The 18710-nt window shown below is 38.1% G+C and overlaps 1 protein-coding gene across 22 annotated transcripts in view; it reads left to right on the plus strand.

The window, feature by feature from the left end:
- Window positions 1-18710, plus strand: part of ZNF438 (zinc finger protein 438) — a 185993-nt gene that overhangs the window by 85839 nt on the left and 81444 nt on the right. Inside the window, exon 1 of one of the 22 annotated variants that reach the window (XM_070601762.1) lies at window positions 18314-18444. The exons of 19 other annotated variants lie outside the window; for them this stretch is intronic. In XM_070601762.1, the coding sequence (XP_070457863.1) occupies window positions 18436-18444 (9 nt within the window). In that variant the 5' untranslated portion in view covers window positions 18314-18435. Of the gene's footprint in view, window positions 1-18313; window positions 18445-18710 lie in introns of those variants that run through there. 2 more of the 22 variants (XM_008519663.2, XM_070601777.1) reach the window with 2 other exon arrangements.

Here is an 18710-nt window from a genome sequence, read left to right on the forward strand (position 1 = left end):
CAGTCCATATGCATGGCAACTACTCATTCCTGTTATGCACTCCTGGCAGACCTCCATGATGCCATCTTATCCTAGGAAAGTGCTGACCATAGTGTAATTAATAAGATACAGTCAGTTCCCTAAGAAATAAACTGTATTCCAACAGTTCATGTCTAATTCTGTTGTTTGGAATGCAGAAAGCATTTTTCCACAAAAGCAATGTTGTAAATAGTGGTTAGGTTCTCCGCCAGCCCTCCCAAGACCGTTTAACTCATAAGTCCCATTGCTGCTGTAACTACAGGCGGCCACCATGGATACCACTGTTTTGTAGAGAAATTCTAGCTGTGGATATGGAAGCATATCTCCCATGCCCTAGAAGCAGAACAGTAACTTTCTGGGCAGCATGAGCCATAGGAGGGCCTGAGCTGGGGTTCTGGCAGTGGCTAATATAGTGGACACTCTCACACCAGTAGCTTTTTAGTGTTCAATATTTGCCTAAGAGGCATTTACTTTTAGGTTACTTATACTCATGTGTTCTAAATTATGTCAAGGGGACATGTGCTCTTCTAATGATTTTTTGTGTGTGTGAGGAAGATTCACCCTGAGCTAACATCCATTGCCAGTCCTCTTTTTTTTCTTTTTTGCTTGAAGAAAATTAGCTCTGAGCTAACATCTGTGCTAGTTTTCCTCCACTTTGTACTTGGGATGCCTCCACATCATGGCTGATGAGTGGAGAATAGGTCCACACCCAAGGTCTCAGCCCGTGAACCTTGGGGCACCGGAGGGAGCCTGTGGGACTTTAACCACTTGGTCTCGGAGCCCGCCCCCAAGGTGGGTCATTTTTAAGTCAGGTATTGACAGATTAGGAACTGTTTTACTATTACAACTTTGTTATTCTGTCAACTTATGAGAATTGAATATGTAAACATGGAAAATACTTCTATACATAGGAAAAACACTTCTATAGGTATCAATCCTATATTTGACATCACCTCAGTTTTTCTGACTAAGTGACTCTCATTTCTACATGGGCATAGTAATGCTTCCCATGCAAAACATGTCAGTGTATGCATAAACAACCCTGGAGGTTGACAGTTTATGTTGTCTGGCTATAAGAAAAACAGTTGATAAATTTTAGGGAATTTAATTTGTTCAGTCATCGTAAGCTTTGAGCACATTAGTGAATGTCTACTTCATGCTTAGTACTGTCGTAAATGCCAAGGCTGAGGAATGAGAACCAAAGATATTATGAAACGTTTGCTTTCCCTCCAGGAGCCTGAAATATAGAGAGGGAAGTATGAAAGTAACACAGTGCAAACAATACGTTATTAATTGCCATAATATACTTCGTGAAGGTAACAAATGCTCTTAGGATTATCAGAATGGCAATATCATTGTGATTCACCCTGGTGGTACAGATAGTGGTGGGATTTCACATAGTCTTAGAGGAATGGTGAAGATTTACATAAAGAGCCAGGAGAGGAAATGATATGCCAGGTTGGATTAACAGCATGAACAGAGGACTAGAAACACACAAACAAAAGCAAAAGCGTTACTGGCTGGAACAGAAAGTTTAGTTCATGTTGGGTGAAATAATAGGTGGGAAAATTACACCAGTGGTTGAACCCTGGCAGTGAACAAGAGTCATCCATAGATATTTTTAAAAATAAAAGTCCCTGGATCTTACCCCAGAACTAATAAATAGAATTTCTGGAGCATGAGACATAAGCCTGTTTATCTTTTAAAGCTCCGCTAGTGGTTGAGAACCACTGAATTAGAAGGGTGGGCCAGATTTCGGAGAGCCGTGAATGCCTTGCTGGGGACTTGGGCCTCTGTCCCTCAAGCAGTGGGAAGCTCTCACAGGTTTCTGAGATGGGTGACATGATCAAATTGGTGTTTGCCAAGATAAATAATTCATCAACTGCATGTGAATAGAAGAGAAATAAGAAACAGCTTGATTTAGAGCAGAGGTGGTGGGGAAAAAAGAGAAGAGTCACATTTTTAAGTTTACTTAGATGTGTGGGAGTTGATGATGTCAGCCTTGACCTCGACATGATTTGTTTTATAAACTGATTATACAACTTCACCCTCATTAATTTGATCTCTTTTCTCTTACAACCTGGCAACTTAAACAGTAATTTCAGCCAGTTTGCATTTAATGGAAGGAGACCATTGTCTACTCATGTACACATCTAACTCATAATAATAAGTGAAGTTATATGTATGAGGAATATGACCTTTAACATAATCATTATAAAGCATTTAATAACCACCCACATATGCAATAACAGCCCCAGTTCTGCAGGGTTGTGCCAAGAGCTGGAGTCACATATATACCATAGTTCTTGGCACACAATTCTTGAGCATTAAGTTGAAATTTGAAGACATATTCTAAATCATGCTGTTCATTTAAATATTTTTAGCATCAAATTTGATAATTGCTTAATTTTTCTGGTAGCGGTCCTATGCATGCCTCCTGACAACAGCATCTGTGCTTCCTCTGAGCTTATGCTTCTCTCTTACCCACATCCGCAGTGAGTGCAGCCCCTCACCTCCCGTTCAGGCCGATCCCTTGCTAGTGTTGGTCCATGAGCTCCCCCACCCCACCCTCACCCAAGTGAGCCAGCAGAGTGGATGTAAAGGAGTCAGAAGTTAAGTTCTCTTGTCACACTGACAAGCTGGATGATCCTGGTGACTCTCACTCCTGGCCGATGTGGGACATGACAGCTGCTAAGGTACCCACACTCAGGAGTCTCAGCCTCACTATAGTTTGGAAACATTTCATACCTTTTTGGTGTATTTTGAGTATTTTATGTTTGGAAACAATGAGCCTTGTTTATTAGATGGCAGAGAATAAGCTCAAGGCAGGAAGTTTTGATGTGACCTGTCTCTTTAAAAAAAGACTCAACGTCATGGATTTTTCGAAAGAACTACTTTCAGGGCAGCCTGGTGACATAGTGTTTAAGTTGGTGTGCTCCACTTTGGTGGCCCAGAGTTTGCAAGTTAAGATCCCTGGTCTGGACCTACACACTGCTCATCAAGCCATGCTGTGTCAGTGTCCCACATGCAAACTGGAGGAAGATTGGCACAGATGTTAGCTCAAGGCCAGTCTTCCTCAAGCAAAAAGAGAAAGGTTGGTAACAGATGTTAGCTTCCTCACAAACAAAAACAAAAACAGTACTCTCTTGGCTACTCTATAATAGTACGTGCATGACAACAATTTCTGTTATGGTCTTCTTTGCCTGTGACAATGAATTTATTTTTGTATTATCAATATCTACACGTGCCTTGAGTTACTTTTCTTTGACTACTAAGGCCTTCACTAATCATCCCAATGTTTAACCAGACAGTGGGTGATCTGCTGGAGGGGAGGAGGAGAGAACTGACATTTGCTGAGTGCTTACCCTGGGCCATGTTCTTTCTATGAATTTTGTCATTCCAGCTCCGTTTTATAAATGAGGAAATTGGGATTTAGGGAGGCTTAAAAAATTTATCTGAGGTCAGAAGTCCAGTCAGCAAAAGAACTTAGGTTTTGATCCCCGGTCTGGCTGTCCAACTGTCTAAAACAGCCTGGTCTTATAAGTCTTAATTTGTTGGGAATGATCAGTGAACTCAGAATCAGGAGGTTTGAGTACAAGCTTTACCTCTGTCACTAACAACCTTGAATAAGTTATTTAACATTCTCAGCTTCAGTTTCCTCATCTGTCGTACAGGGATAAAACCTGCTCTACTGACCATTTGGGATTATTTTGAGCATAATGAGCTAGGAAATTTCTGTTTGATTTTATTGGTATAAAAACCAATGAAAGATTGAGAGATTTTTAATTCCATCACAAAACAAACAAAAAACCTCGCAAAGCATTAAATGAGATGATTTGGACAGATTTTGTGTTATTTCACTTCCTTAATGTTGCTCTGTAAACATTCCACAAATAATGTTGATCAATTTTTCAAGTCTTAATTGCCATGGTGTGCCAAACTGCATCACAGAACTTAATATCTCAGTGTAGCAGAGAGAGTCCTGGCAACATATCAGGTACCTCCTTTCACTTACCAGAGCAATCATCAGTTTCTATACTGTGTCAAATAGGTCTGAACTCTGGTAGATACTGAAGAAATGTTCATAGCTCGTGAGTACTCAGAAGATTCTAATGCTGCTAAGTTGCAATAGAGACTTACTGGACTAGAGTTGATGTCAACATTCTCAGAACAATTCTTTATATTTTTGAGGTTTTTGAATAAGCCTGAGTAATAAAGTCACATTTTGTAAAACTGCTTTTCAAAAATGTTTCCATGTTTCTGGACAAGTTTTATAGTTAGAGGATGGTGAACACTGAAAGTCACTTGTGAGCTATTGTAATTCACTATGCTTCTTTCACATATACATATAAGAGATAAACGATTTAGGGAACTCATTAAACAATAAGGATGGTGCTATGAATGAAGTGGCCCTGAGTCTGAGAAGTACCAACGTCATGTCTTAAGCTTATCCAAAACCTTTACCCAGTTAAAGCTCTACATCTCTTATACATTGGACTGATGAAGACAAATTCCTTAGGAAGCTCAGCTGACAAAATAAAGGAACAGTGTTAGACTTCAGATGTGGATCCAGAAGAATGTACCTTGTTCAGCCTTGGATTCATAAATGTGTGGTACTCCCCTGCATCTGCCGCACTCAGTACATCCACAGAGGGTTCCCTCATCCTAAGGTGCTAACTTCCACATGGCTCCTAGTGCCTGCGCTGTGCCTGCTTTTAGATCTGGCGGATGAGGTCTCTGGTTAGGGCTGGTCAAGTAATGTGAAAGGAAAAATAGACGTAGAAAGCAAAGCAAACACACAAAACAGAGATTGTGGCTAGTCCATGTCACATTTGGCTTGCACAATGTTTGTTTTAAACATAAATTAGTTATTAATTAGTGTTATTTTAACTAGTTACTAATTTGATTTGTTGTTAGCTAATTTAATGTACAAATCCAGATTTCTGGATTCTCTTAAAACCTGTAAGATCTGGCAACTTTGGTCCTGCCTTTGCATGTGGCAGTAATGAGCTAGAGCGGAATAGAAATTACCTGTTAGATGGGTGGCTTTGCCTTTCAGGCACAGCCCCACCCCTGGCAGTTGATTTTCTTTAAATAGAATTAAGAGAGAAGTTAAATGTTACTTATACTGATCTCTCTGAAAATTGGAAATCACAGCTTGATAGTGTGAGTGAAAGACAGTGTGTTTGTTTCCTAGGGCTATTGTAACAAAGTACCACAAACCTGGGAACTTTCAATGACAGGGTTTATTCTCTCTCTCTTCTGTGGGCTAGGAGTCTGAAATCAAGGCGTTGGCAGGGCCCTGCTTCCTCAGAGGCCTCTAGGGGAGGATCCGAGGCTTCCTGTAGCCCCAGGTGTCCTTGGTTTGTGGCAGCATAGCTCCACTCTCTGACCCCATCTTTTCGTGACTGTCTTCCCTCTGTGTCCAGATTTTCCTCTTCTTATAAGGACAGCATATTACACTATGGCCCACCCTAATCCAGTATAATTTCATTTTAACCTGATTACATCTACAAAGACCCTATTTCCAAGTAAGGTCACATTCACAGGTGACTTCACAGGTGAAGTTAGGCCTTCAACATAACATTTTGAGGGACACAACTCAACTCACAACAGATGGTGTATTTCTTTGTGGAGTGCAGAGTAATAGTTTAAGAGCAGGGATCCTTGAGACAGAGTGCCTGGATTCTTATTTTCAGCTTATTTGCTGTGTGATCTTGAACAAGCTGTTTCCCCCCTCAGTGCCTCCACACCCTCATCTATAAAACGAGGATAATGGTACCCGCCACCTAGGGTTGAAGTAAGGATGAAATGAGGAAATATACATAAAGCACTTCAAACAGAGCCTAGCCCATACTAAATGCTCAGTAAAGTGAAGTATTATTATCATTATTGTTATTAGCTCTTGCTCGTACACAATTTCTGTGCATACAGGACTATCAGTGCCAAAAAATTATCATTTAAGATAGCATTATGGCACAAACCATGGACAAACTAGGAATAGTAGCTAGAAATGATGCATAAAAAACAAACCTTGAAACAATAAAAAGGACAGAGACTGGAATTTTAATAAGATTTAGTTTTTAATGCAAACAAAATAATTGTAATACATTAAAAATGTTTAGCCTCCTCACTCTTTTAGATTACCTGCCTAGCCTCTAGATGCATGTGAGACTGATAAAGACCCACGTGAGAACTTCAGTCCCAGAAGCTGAGACATTGGCTGTTGGGTTGGCGAGCACAGTGGCCTGTAGATAATAGTGGGGAAGTCACTCCAGTGAGGGCGTCCAAGGAACACGTGACTTCTTAACATTCCTGCCTGTCTCCTTGGAAGCATGTTGTTACCATCTACCTCCTTCCCATAAATCCTTGGGTTGAAATTATCCTGGTTTCTAGTTTCTGGGTCAGAGATTGAGGCTGACGAATTCTTTGAATTTAAGTCGTACTTTTCCTCCTAAGAGAGCAAATATTTTGAGATATGTTATTTCATTTCCCCACATAGCCTTTATGTAACATAACTACACAATTGGAGTTTTATTAAAAACTGGGAACTCTGATAGAAAAGGTTTAAAGAAATGACAAGACTTTTTGAAGTATGTGGAAGAAAATTGTTCTGTAGGTTAGTGGCCATTGGTTTGTAGTACTGCAGAATCTATATGCCTCATTCTCAAAGGTACTGTTACCCTGAAAACATGAGAATATTTAAATAAAATCAAAGTATCTTACCTAAATGGTAGAAGGTACATACATGTATGCTATTTATGATTTGTGATTTTATTTTAATAAAAGAAGTTAGGCTATTTAATTTTTGGCAAAGAAGTGGTGGTTTATAGTTCAGGTATTTGCAATTTAGAACATTTTGATTAAATGATGAATTCATCAGGACTTCTTTGGTTGCAAGTGAAAGAAAGCCAGCTCAAGCCAGCTTATGAAAATAAAAGGAACTTCATTGTTTACGTAATTATGGTTTCCAGAGGTGCATCTGGCTTCAGGCATGGTGCAGCCAGGAACTCAAATGATCTCATCTGGACTCTTTTTCAGCTCTGCTGGTTTCTTTATTCATCATCCTTCAGATAGGCATGTGATCGGTAACGTGACCACCAGCAGCTTGAGACTCTCATCTTCCTAGTTTAGTAATTCCAACAGAAAGAGAACTTTTCAGGCCCAACATCCATCTTTCTGCCTCAGAGAAGATGTGGATTGACTAACCCCACATGTAAGGAGTAATCACTGTGGCCCAGGGAATGGGATACTCTGGTGGGCCAGCCTCAGGTGTATTTTCCTATGCTGCAGTAGAGGGGCATGGCCAGCGATTGAAAGCCCCACTGGGGCCTCATGGAGTGAGGGAGGCTTTCTCCAAAGGAATTAGAAGAAGGGAGATGGGGATGTGTGCTCCACAGACCAAAACTGTAGTGAGTTCAAACCGTTACAAATGAGAGGTGGAATAATTTAGAGACTGTAACTTCTGATTTTAAGATGGCAAATAAAGAACTTTCTGCCTTGTCCTATTAAAACATCCATCCAAAACAAAGGAATAAGAAGCAAAACTTCCAACTCTTTGATAAAAAGTAGGTGACATCAGTAACTCTAATCCATGAATATGAACGCAGAAAGTATGAGACTGACTTAGTAGAGGAACGCAAAAACCTAAGACCTTCTACAGAGGAGAGTACCAGGGACAGGAAGTTTTGCCTTGCAGAACCTTAGAAGGCTCTGTGATTAGAGATGTCCGGTTAGGCTGAAGGAGGAGGTAAGGCCTGGGGCTGGAAACAGATGTTCAGCTGCAAGTCTGTGAAAGGACCAGTTGGACACTCAGGTCTTTATCTCACCCCAGCCAGATAACTACTTTTCCCATGCCCTAGAAGATGGAAGGTTTATTCTCTGGAGAGGTTGAAACTACAGAGAAGCTAGGCTCAGGGACACCAGAAGAGTGGAGAATGGAGTTAAATGAAAGTCTGTGCTTCTCTTAGAGCACCAGGATCAATCTGCTAAGTCCCAAATAGGATGTTGGAGGATTCTCTCTAGAAACTGAATGGTCCCAGAGAAAGACCTGTAGTGGTTCCCCCACAGAGAAGTCTGCTGTCTACTTGCTCTTTGGTGAAGCTCACCTTCAACAAGCTCAACTCCGCAGACAGAGCTGCCATCTTGCTTTACTTATATTTACAGTTAAATAGGAATAGTCAGCCAAGGATCACCGGATATTCGGGAATGCCTCCAATATGAAAGCAGAGAGAAAGTAAAGAGAAACAAAGAACTCTAAGGAGACAAAAACTATAGAGACAGCAGTAGAAAGCTTAGGAAACAAACTGTAATTATTATCTTTGAAAATATGAGAAGATTTTGCATAGAAAACAGCATCTTTTTTAAAAACAAGAATTAGGGGGCCGGCCCTGTGGCCAAGTGGTTAAGTTTGCACGCTCTGCTTTGGCGGCCCAGGGTTTTGCTGGTTTGAATCCTGGGCGCAGACATGGCACCGCTCGTTAAGCCATGCTGAGGCAGCATCCCACATGCTACAACTAGAAGGACCCACAACTAAAAATACACAACTGTTTACCGGGGGGGTTTGGGAGCAAAAGGAAAAAAAATAAAATCTTTAAAAAACAAGAATTAAAGGAAAGGAAATTTAGAGAACTAGAAATAACTCATAAAATTTAGAAATATGATTGCTGAATAAGTTCATTAGATGTGTTGAAAGATAAATATGAGGAAGAAATAGAGACATAATCCAGGCGGTCCAGTAACTCATTAATACAAGAGAAAATGGAAAAGAATTATCAAAGAAATAATATAAGACATTTCTCTAGAACAGAAGGAAGAGAGAAACCTTAAAGTTGCCAAAGAATAAAAAAAAATGTTATATACAAACCAGAGACTTCTCAACATTAGAACTGATATGGAAACAACTAAATTTGTGAAGTATTCTCTAAAGGCCTAATTTTTATCATAAAAAAGCTTCCCTTTTTTAATCATAAAAAAATCTTCCTTTATCTGAGATTTATTGTCAAATATCTCTGAATAGTTTCCTTAGCACATTTGAAATATTTCACTTAAAAGTTTTCCCTTATTTAAACTTATTTAAATTTTTGTTTAATCTGAGGTACCTCTGCAAATTTGTGTTTCAGAGATTTGGGGTATTTTCATGGTGCTTATTCTGTCTGGTTCCTCATTTTTTGATTCACTAATTCACTCAACAGATAATTAAAGTGATCTTTTCTCAAGCACTGTGGCGTTGATGTTTCTTGTTTTACACGGTGGTCCAACATCTATCCATAGTTTTGTAGTCAGTGACAATCAATAAATGTGCTTCATTTAGAATCTCATGGATGAAATTAGGGTATGTGATAGCAGGACTTGCAAAATGTTTGCCGTTTTTTGTTTGTCTCAACTTCAGTGATTTGAAGTGACAAAATCTTAAAATGTTTGGCTCTTACTTTTTACATGTGTAAAGATAAATAATTATGAGTAACAAAGTATCAATATAAGAATATTAGTTTTTGCTTTGTCTTTTATCAGTAAAGGAGACAGAGTCCTGAATACTATTTTCTTGTAAAAATTAGAGGGAACATCAAAATTTGAATTTCAGCAGACATATTTTGCAAATTTTAATTATTTGAAAAATATTTTTAGGATTCAGTGAATATTATTATTGACTGTATAACTAATAAAATGTTATTATGGTATTTTTTTATATTAAAAGTCTTCTCCAAATTGCTTTTGGATTTTTAAAACATTCTGTATTTTAGTCTGTAAATATTACATAAGAATTGAAATTTTTACTTAGGAGTGGAATTCCCCTCCTCTTTTTGGATTAGTTTCTAAAGCCTAATGAAATGCAAGGCAATTGTCTTTTCCCACTTAAAAAAGTTATATTTTACTGCTTAATGTACTATAATGAAACCAAAATAATATAGAAAAATCAAGAAATGAAAGAGTGCCAGTTTTTCTTGCCAATATAACTTTTTAGAGTTGTGCTGAGTTGCTTTTGCTATGAAAACCAGACCATCTAGTCTGTTACAGATTCTCCAGGTACTGACATTTTGTAGAGGATTTTTGTAGTTCTTTTGGCTCAGGGAGGTCAAGGATTTTAAATTAGAATTATAGAGCTGGAAGGCATCCTCTCACTCAATTTACAAATGAAGGAACTGCAGTCTGAGAAATCATGATTTATCCAGGGTCACCCAGTTAATAGCAAAGGTTGGATGAGAATCGTGGCCTCCTGGCAGTCAGTTCAGTGATCTTTGCGAAGACTCTTTGGGCTTATTCTCACCACCGTCACATTACGTGCAGTGTCTATAATTTATTGCATTAGGCCCAATTAGAAAATTGCAAGTTTTTGTTTAATTTCCCAGTGCTGAGGGAACATTTAGAATTAGAAATATTGATAGTGACAACAAACATGGGATGGCAAGAAGCATTTTGAAGAATCGTTGCCTGGAGTAGATGTCCCTTGATGGAGTCTGATCCTGCTCTGTAGAAGGAACTCCATCGTTCGTTATTCTCCAGGACCTGATTGTGCCTTCTGGAAGGGTTTTCCTTGCCCATTTTCCTCCACTGTGACATTTATGTGGACACTGGGGAATTCCCCCTCCTTGGAGGCTATATAACCTTTGTTTCCTACTTTCTGCCCATGCAATTTTGGCAACTTGAGCATTATTTTAAGGTTCCGTTAAAGCTTATAGGCAAGACTTGTGGGGTTTTTGGCAGTGTTATTCCCTCAGAAACTTATCTGGCTCCTGATGTATCTTCTTGTAGTTAATTCCATTTGCTAGTAATACAGTGAGTGCATGTCCCAGTCTGGCAGGGTCAGTCTTGGTTTGTATCTCTTGTGCGTGTTAAGTAATAATGCCCTCTTTCACTTTCATAACTATCCCAGTTTGGACAATAAATTATATGGTCACTCCAGCCAAAAACTACACAAAAAAATCCCAAACCTAATTTATTCCTTTGCTTCCTTACACCTATTCCTCACTCTCCACTTACTGAGCACTGTTGTATGGCCATTTGAAACAGGCTTCATGGGAAGCTAACGTATTTCACCTGATCTGCAGCGAGGCTGACTTCCCTTTGTTTACCTGAGAAAATGTAACAGGCCATTTTTGCTCAAAGCCTTTTTCAGTCTTCTCTCTTACTGTGTAAAATCCAGAAGCAGTCAGCTTTTGTAACCTGGGAGCCCCCAAATTTCTGGATTCTGTATTGTTCGTTTCTACTCTCAGACCTGTCAGTTCTTGCCTGTGCACATTTCTTTCTTGTAAATTCTCCATAAATGCAGCAACTGATATTGTTATTCTAATATTCTGTTTTCCATCTCTTTTCCCCGTAGCCATAGACTTGGTAGACACTCATTCTGCCTCTGAAGCTATCTCAGGCATTTTGAAAAATTGAGGTATAATTTACATACGGTAAAAACACAGTTCTTAAGCATTCAGTTCAGTGAGTTTTGACAATTGTATACACCTGTGTAAGCCACCACCCCAAATAAGATATAGAACATTTCTATTACTCCAGATAGTTGCCCTTTTCCAGTTAATTCCCTGCCTGCTCTCCTGAAGACAACCACTTTTTGGCTTCTATCACCAGGGATTCCTTTTGGCAAGCAATATTTTTATTAAGTGTTTTGTGACTGCATGGCATAACTGTCCTTTACTCAGTTTCTTCATTTCCTGCTGTCTAGCTGCAAAGCAGTTGCCATACATATTAGATTTTTTGTTTGGTATATACCCCACTTAAAGATAACATTTTCTGTGTTAGTTAGGGAAAGCTAACTGCTGTAATAAATGGACTCCAAAAACACAATAGCTTAAACCTAATTAAAGTGTATTTATTGCTAATGAAACAGTGCAGTGAAAGCATTCTTGATCAATAGGTGGCCTTATAACCTGGGCCTTTGAGTCCTCCAGCAGCTGGGGAGAGAGAGCATGAACACACCTTGCTTGCTTCTGAAAAGCCTCAACCTGAGAACTGACATTCAGTCACTTCCACTGACATTCCTTTGAGGAGAACTGTTAGAAAGCCACATCTGGTACAAGGGGGAAGGGTTTGGAAATGTAGAATATGGCTGGACAGCCACTCCTCAATGACAGGTCCACGCTGTGACAGGAGAAAAGCACAGTTTGGATGATCTTAATTGTCTACAGGTTAACAAGGCTAATGTCACAGCTTTTATCTTGTTTTAATAACATAATGCCATGTTGCTTTTCTGTTTTGTCTTCATATTGCTTCCTTTTCTGTGTTATATATTGTTTTATGCTTTTTGAATAAACACTAATATTTGAAACTAAAAAAAAGAATAGTATTGCTTTCTCTATGGTAGACATGTCAAAGCAGAAGCAACTTATTTTCCTAGATTATTCTGATGAACTTAAAATCATCTCTGGGCATCAATAGATACAATTTAACTCTTAAAAGGTAAAAATCCCTGATATCACTAATTCTATTCAGTATTGTACCAGAGATCCTAGCCAGCAGAGTAAGATGAGGGCAGAAAACCAAAAAGAAAAGATGTAGAAATGGAAAGGAAGAAAAACTCTCATTACTGGCAAATGACGTAATTGTCTATATACAAAATTTCCAGAACTCTACAGCTAAATTCTTAGGATTAACTAGTGAGTTGAGCAAGGTTTTTGAATATAAAATCAATATAGGAAAGCTAGAGAGTGATGTCAGCATCATGGCAGAGTGAGCTGTTCTCTTAGGCTCTTCCCCCCTAAGATACAATGAAAAGGACATTCATTAATGAACAGAGGACACCCACACAGCACAATAGGATGTCTGAGAAATCCCCACAGCTGTATGTCTGAAGGTGGGAGCACTGGATCCCTAGGGAAGCAGTTGAAGGAGGTAAGCGGATCTCCTCCCCCTCCCCAGTGGCAGCAATCTAGGGTGCAGGACCTCACACAGCAGCTGGTGCACAACTCTCAGAGGAGATAGAGAAAAAGGCAGCCCTCCATGGGAATGCTTTTGCTCTTGGAGTTGCTTCCCAGCCTATGGGAACACTCCACACTGAAGCGACTAAGTGACTGCAGGGTCACCCTCACCAAGCCAAGCAGCCCAGTCAGGCTTCCACTGAATGCAGAACGGGGGCACAGGTGGGAAAGAAAGCACCCCCTGCTCCCCGATCCTGCTGAGTGCACCAGCTTGGCCAGTTGGCAAGGGCAAGGAATCCCCACCAGAGTGCCTGCACCTGCGTGTGTGAAGCAGTGACAGCCAGACACAGAGAGCCCTATCGGCACAACTTCCAACAGACAGGCACAACTGTCAGGGGATGCAGCAGGCTCAGAAAACACAGTTCCTGCAAACCCCAGTGGTGGCAGGTGAAATCTGTGACCAGATACTTCAACTGTGCACTGGCAAAGATCCACCCCATCAAAAAGCATAGAGAAATACATTATACTCTGGACAAGAAGGAAAGTGATAAGTATCCAAAAACCAGTCCTGAAGTCATGGAAATTTACAGTCTAAATGACAGAGAATTCATAATAGTTATCATAAACTCAACAAATTACAAGAAAACACAGAAAAACAGTTCTATGAACTCAGGAATAAAATTAATGAGCAAAGGGAATGCTTCACAAAAGAGATTGAAACTCTAAAAATAAACCAAACAGACATGTTAGAGATGAAGAACACAATGAATGAGATAAAAAACATAGAATCCTTAAAAACAGAGCTGACATTATAGAGGACAGAAATATAGAATGCTTCAGGTGAAGGAGGAGAGAGAGCTAAGACTGAAAAGAAATGAAGAAATTCTTTGAGAAATATCCACCTCCATTAGGAAATGCAACATAAGGATTGTGGGTATTCCAGAGGGAGAAGAGAGGGAAGGGAGAAGAGAGCATGTTCAAAGAAATAATAGCTGAGAACTTCCCAAACTTGGGGAATGAACTGGAATTACATGTAAATGAAGCTAATAGAACTTCTAATTATATCAGTGTAAAAAGACCTTCTTCAAGGCATATATTAGTAAAAATGGCAGAAGTCAATGACAAAGAAAAAATATTAAGGGCAGCAAGCCAGAAGAGATTCATCTACAAAAGAACCCCTGTCAAGCTTTCAGCAGATTTCTCAGCAGAAAGCTTACAGGCTAGGAGAGTGTGGAATGATATACTCAAAATACTGAAAGACAAAATCTTTCAGCCAAGAGTACTCTATCCAACAAAACTATCCTTCAGATACGATGGAGAAATAAAAACTTTCCCAGATAAACAAAAGCTGAGGGAGTTCATTGCAAAACGACTACCCACCTCAAGAAATGATCAAGAAGGCCTTCATACCTGAAAAAAGAAAAGACAGGGTTTACAAAGCCTTGAGCAAGGAGAAAAACAGACAAAATCAGAAAATTGCAGCCTTCTATTCAGAACAGGTTAGCAAACACTTAATTATAACATTAAAGATAAAGGGAAGGAAAGCAACAACTGTAACTGTAATCACTTCATTTTAATCCCAAACTCACAACACAAAATGGAATAATTTGTGACAACAATGTGGGGAAGGGGAAAGGGATGGAAACTACTAAGGCTCTCAGAAAATAGACTGTCTCATCTATGAGATCTTTTATACTAAGCTTATGGTAAATACTAAATAAAAAATCAGAACAAGGACACAAAATGATAAATAAAGAGAACACTGAGAAAACCATCATAGAAAAATCACAAAACTGAGCTGGCAGTCATAAATACATGGGACAAGAAATAAAGGATATACAGAACAAGTGAAAAACAAAAGATAAAATGGCAGCATTAAGCCCTCATATCAGTAATCACTCTAAATGTAAATGTATTGAATTCTCCAATCAAAAGACAGAGAGGCTAGATGGATTGAAAAACAAGACCTAACAGTATGCTGCCTCCACGAAACACATTTCAGCTCGAAGGGCAAACTCAGGCTCAAAGTGAAGGGAGGGAAGATGACACTCCAAGCAGATGGCCAAAGAAAGAAAGCAGGTCTTGCCATACTTAGATCAGACAAAGTAGATTTCAGGATAAAAAAGACAATGAGAGACAGAGGGGCAGAATATAATGATAAAGGGACACTCCACCAAGAGGGCATAGCACTTATAAATATATATGTGCCTAACACAGCAGCACCAAAGTACTTAAAGCAACTATTAATAGACCTAAAGGGAGAAATTAACAGCAACACAATAATAGTAAATAGTTCTGGGAAAACTGGACAGCCACATGCAAAAGAATAAAAGTAGACCATTGTCTTTTGCTATACACAAAAAATAACTCAAAATGGATTAAAGACTTGAAAGTAAGACATGAAGCCATAAAACTCCTAGAAGAAAATATAGGCAGTACACTCTTTGACATCAGTCTTAGAAGTATCTTTTCAAATAACAAATCTACTCAGACAAAGGGAAAAAAAGAAAATATAAACAAATGGGACTACATCAGACTAAAGAACTTCTGCAAGGCAAAGGAAACCATGAACAAACCGAAAAGACAACCCACCAACTGGGAGAAAATATTTGCAAATCATATATCCAACAAGAGGTTAGTCGCCAAAATATATAAAGAACTCATACAACTCAACAACAAAAATGTAAACAACCCGATCAAAAAATGGGCAGAGGATCTGAACAGATATTTTTCCAAGGATATACAGGTGGCCAACAGGCACATGAAAAGATGTTCAACATCACTAATCATTAGGGAAATGCAAATCAAAACTACGATGAGATATCACCTTATGTCTGTTAGAATGGCTATAATTACCAAGACAAAAAATAACAAATGTTGGAAAGGATGTGGAAAAAAGGGAATGCTCATATGCTACTGGTGAGAATGCATACTGGTGCAGCCACTATGGAAAACAGTATGGAGATTTCTCAAAAAATTAAAAATACCGTACAACCCAGCTATCCCATTATTGGGTATTTACCCAAAGAACTTGAAATCAACAATTCGAAGAGACTTATACACCCCTATGTTCATTGCAATATTATTCACAATAGCCAAGAAGTGGAAGCAACCCAAGAGCCTGTCAACTGATGAATGGATAAAGAAGATGTGGTATATATAGAATGGAATACTACTCGGCCATAAAAAAGACAAAATTGTCACATTTGAAACAACATGGATGGACCTTGAGGGTATAATGTGAAGCAAAATAAGCCAAACAGAGAAAGACAAACACCACATGATTTCACTCATATCTAGAAGATAAACAAATACATGGACAAAGAGAACAGATTAGTGGTTACCAGAGAGGAAGGGGGTTGGGGTATAGACAAAAGGGGTAAGGGGGAACATATATATGGTGACTGACAAATAATAATGTACACCTAAAATTTTAGAATGTTATAAACTATTATGACCTCAATAAAAAATATACATATATATATATATAGGAAAACCAACTGCATTTCTATAGACCAGCAGCAACAAGAACACAAAACAGAATGTAATTTTAAAATACATTTTATGTTGAAATAATAACATCCTACATAGCCATGATATATTTTTTCAAAACTAAGAAATTAACATTGGTATATTAATGTTAACTAAACTCTGCCTTTATTTGGATTTTCCCAGTTTTTCTACTGATGTCCTTTTTCTGTTTCAGGAGCAATTCCAGGTAGCTGTATCTCTTTTGTCTACTCCAATTTGCAGCAATTTTGGGGCCTTTTCTTTCAGGGACCTAACACTTTTCAAGAGTAGTGGTCAGATCTTTTGTAGAATGGAGCTCAGTTTGGGTTTGTCTGATGTTTTCTCATGATTATATCACATCATATCAACATGACATTGCTGGTAATGTTAACCATGATCTCTTAGTTAGGTGATGTCCGTTGGGTTTCTCCACAGTGAAGTTACTGTAGAAAATGTAATTTTAAAAATATATAGTTTACAATAGCAACATAATATAAATAACATTTGAATAAATCTAACAAATAATGTCTATGACCTTTCTTAGGAAAGTTTTAAACTTTTATTGAAAGGCATTAGCTATGATGCAGTTGAATGGAGAGAAGCACTGTGTTAATGGATTGGAAGACTTAATGTTGCAGAGATGGTAATTTCCTATGCACTTGGAAGCACATGTCTAAGAGAGTTTGGGATTTTAACATTACTACTTCTATTATTATTTTTTTTATTTTTATTTTGGTGATACTTAACATTATAATTCTGAATTTAAATGGAAGAGGAGTGGTCCAAAAATTACAAAGACACTCCTGAAGAACAAAGTGGTTTTTTCTGCCTTATATTGTGACTTAATATAAAACTATAATAATTAAGCCAATGTATGGTGTAGGATAGACAAATTGGCCAATGGAAAGAATAGAGAATTTAGAAACAGATCCATCTATGTATGGAACCTCAATTTATGACAAAACTGGTATTGTAGATCAGTGAGGAAAAGGATGGATAGAGTTTTCAATATATGGTGCTGGGGCAAGAGGTTGCTCATATGAAAGAGAATAATATTGGATTCCTATTTCATATCATACACAAAATGGGAAATGGTTAAATTATAAGTTGTAAATTAATCATTATAATTAAATTTAATTATAAAATCAGAAGCCATGAAAACAAAATTGGAAGGAGTAGAAGAGAAGAGGGATTGTACAGAAAAATAGTGAGGTCATGGAGAGTAGAAATGAGAGAGGTGAGCCAAGTCAAATATACTAAAAGAGTGATGTAACACCTTTAGTTTTAAAATACCAGTTTTTTCAGTATGCCAGAACTGCATCATTTATTAACTTTTCTCATCCTGCTGAGTTATGTGCTGGAAATCAGGTGATCTATAAATTATTTTAATGATCTATCTACTGACAACTCAGTCTCTCAATTATTTGTAGAGTGCTAAGAATTGGAAACCAGCTGACTTGCAGAGGGATTTATTATCGCTTTCTCAGTTTGAGGAAGTTTATCGAAAAGGCTTAACTAAGGTTTATCAAATTACTGTTATACTTATTACTCTTTTACTCAGAGGCACCTTGTTTAACCCAATATACTTAGAAAAGGTTATGCGGGAACACTTATTAATTTTAATATGTATTTGCCAATATAAAATGAGCTTTTAGAGAAAGTTTTTGTCTTAACATATGTCTGAAACATATTTTTATCAAAACCTGCAGCTATAAATGTAGATCACTCAGTTTAGGGAAAATAGTTGCCATTTAATCTAACTGACAAAGCTAGTCTTCAATTTCAAACCTTTCTTCCAAGTCAGGCTTCCTTCTGTCAGTAAAAGTCCAACTTGATTTTTCAACTCAAGTAAATATGTTAATGTATGTCTCCATGACAACCATCACACAGCTGAATTCTCATTCTAATACAGATAAATAGGTATGGCACAGAGCCTTACCATGTGTTGCCTGGATACAATAAGATACTGCTGCCTTCACTGTTCTTTACTTTGTGCTCACTAAAGTCTCCAGAGTTGAGATGATTCTTTTACAATAATAAGGGTATGGAAGAGGTAAGATCGTTAAGTAAAAATGCCCTCTCTACTGCTTTATTCTGCTGTACATCTGAATTTATAATATACTAACGTGGGCCCACATACTCCATTTCTTAATCAAATATATGTTATATGTATATGTGTGTGTATATATATCATATATATATGATGAGTAAAGAACAAATCCTTATTGTAGTGCTTTGATTAAGGGAAGATTTATAGATTTGGCATCGTGGAGGGTTTTTATATTCCAGGGAAGTGTACTAGACAGGATTAGTGAGTGG

Source organism: Equus przewalskii, chromosome 30 (genome assembly GCF_037783145.1).
Source record: "Equus przewalskii isolate Varuska chromosome 30, EquPr2, whole genome shotgun sequence".
Lineage (NCBI taxonomy): Eukaryota > Metazoa > Chordata > Mammalia > Perissodactyla > Equidae > Equus > Equus przewalskii.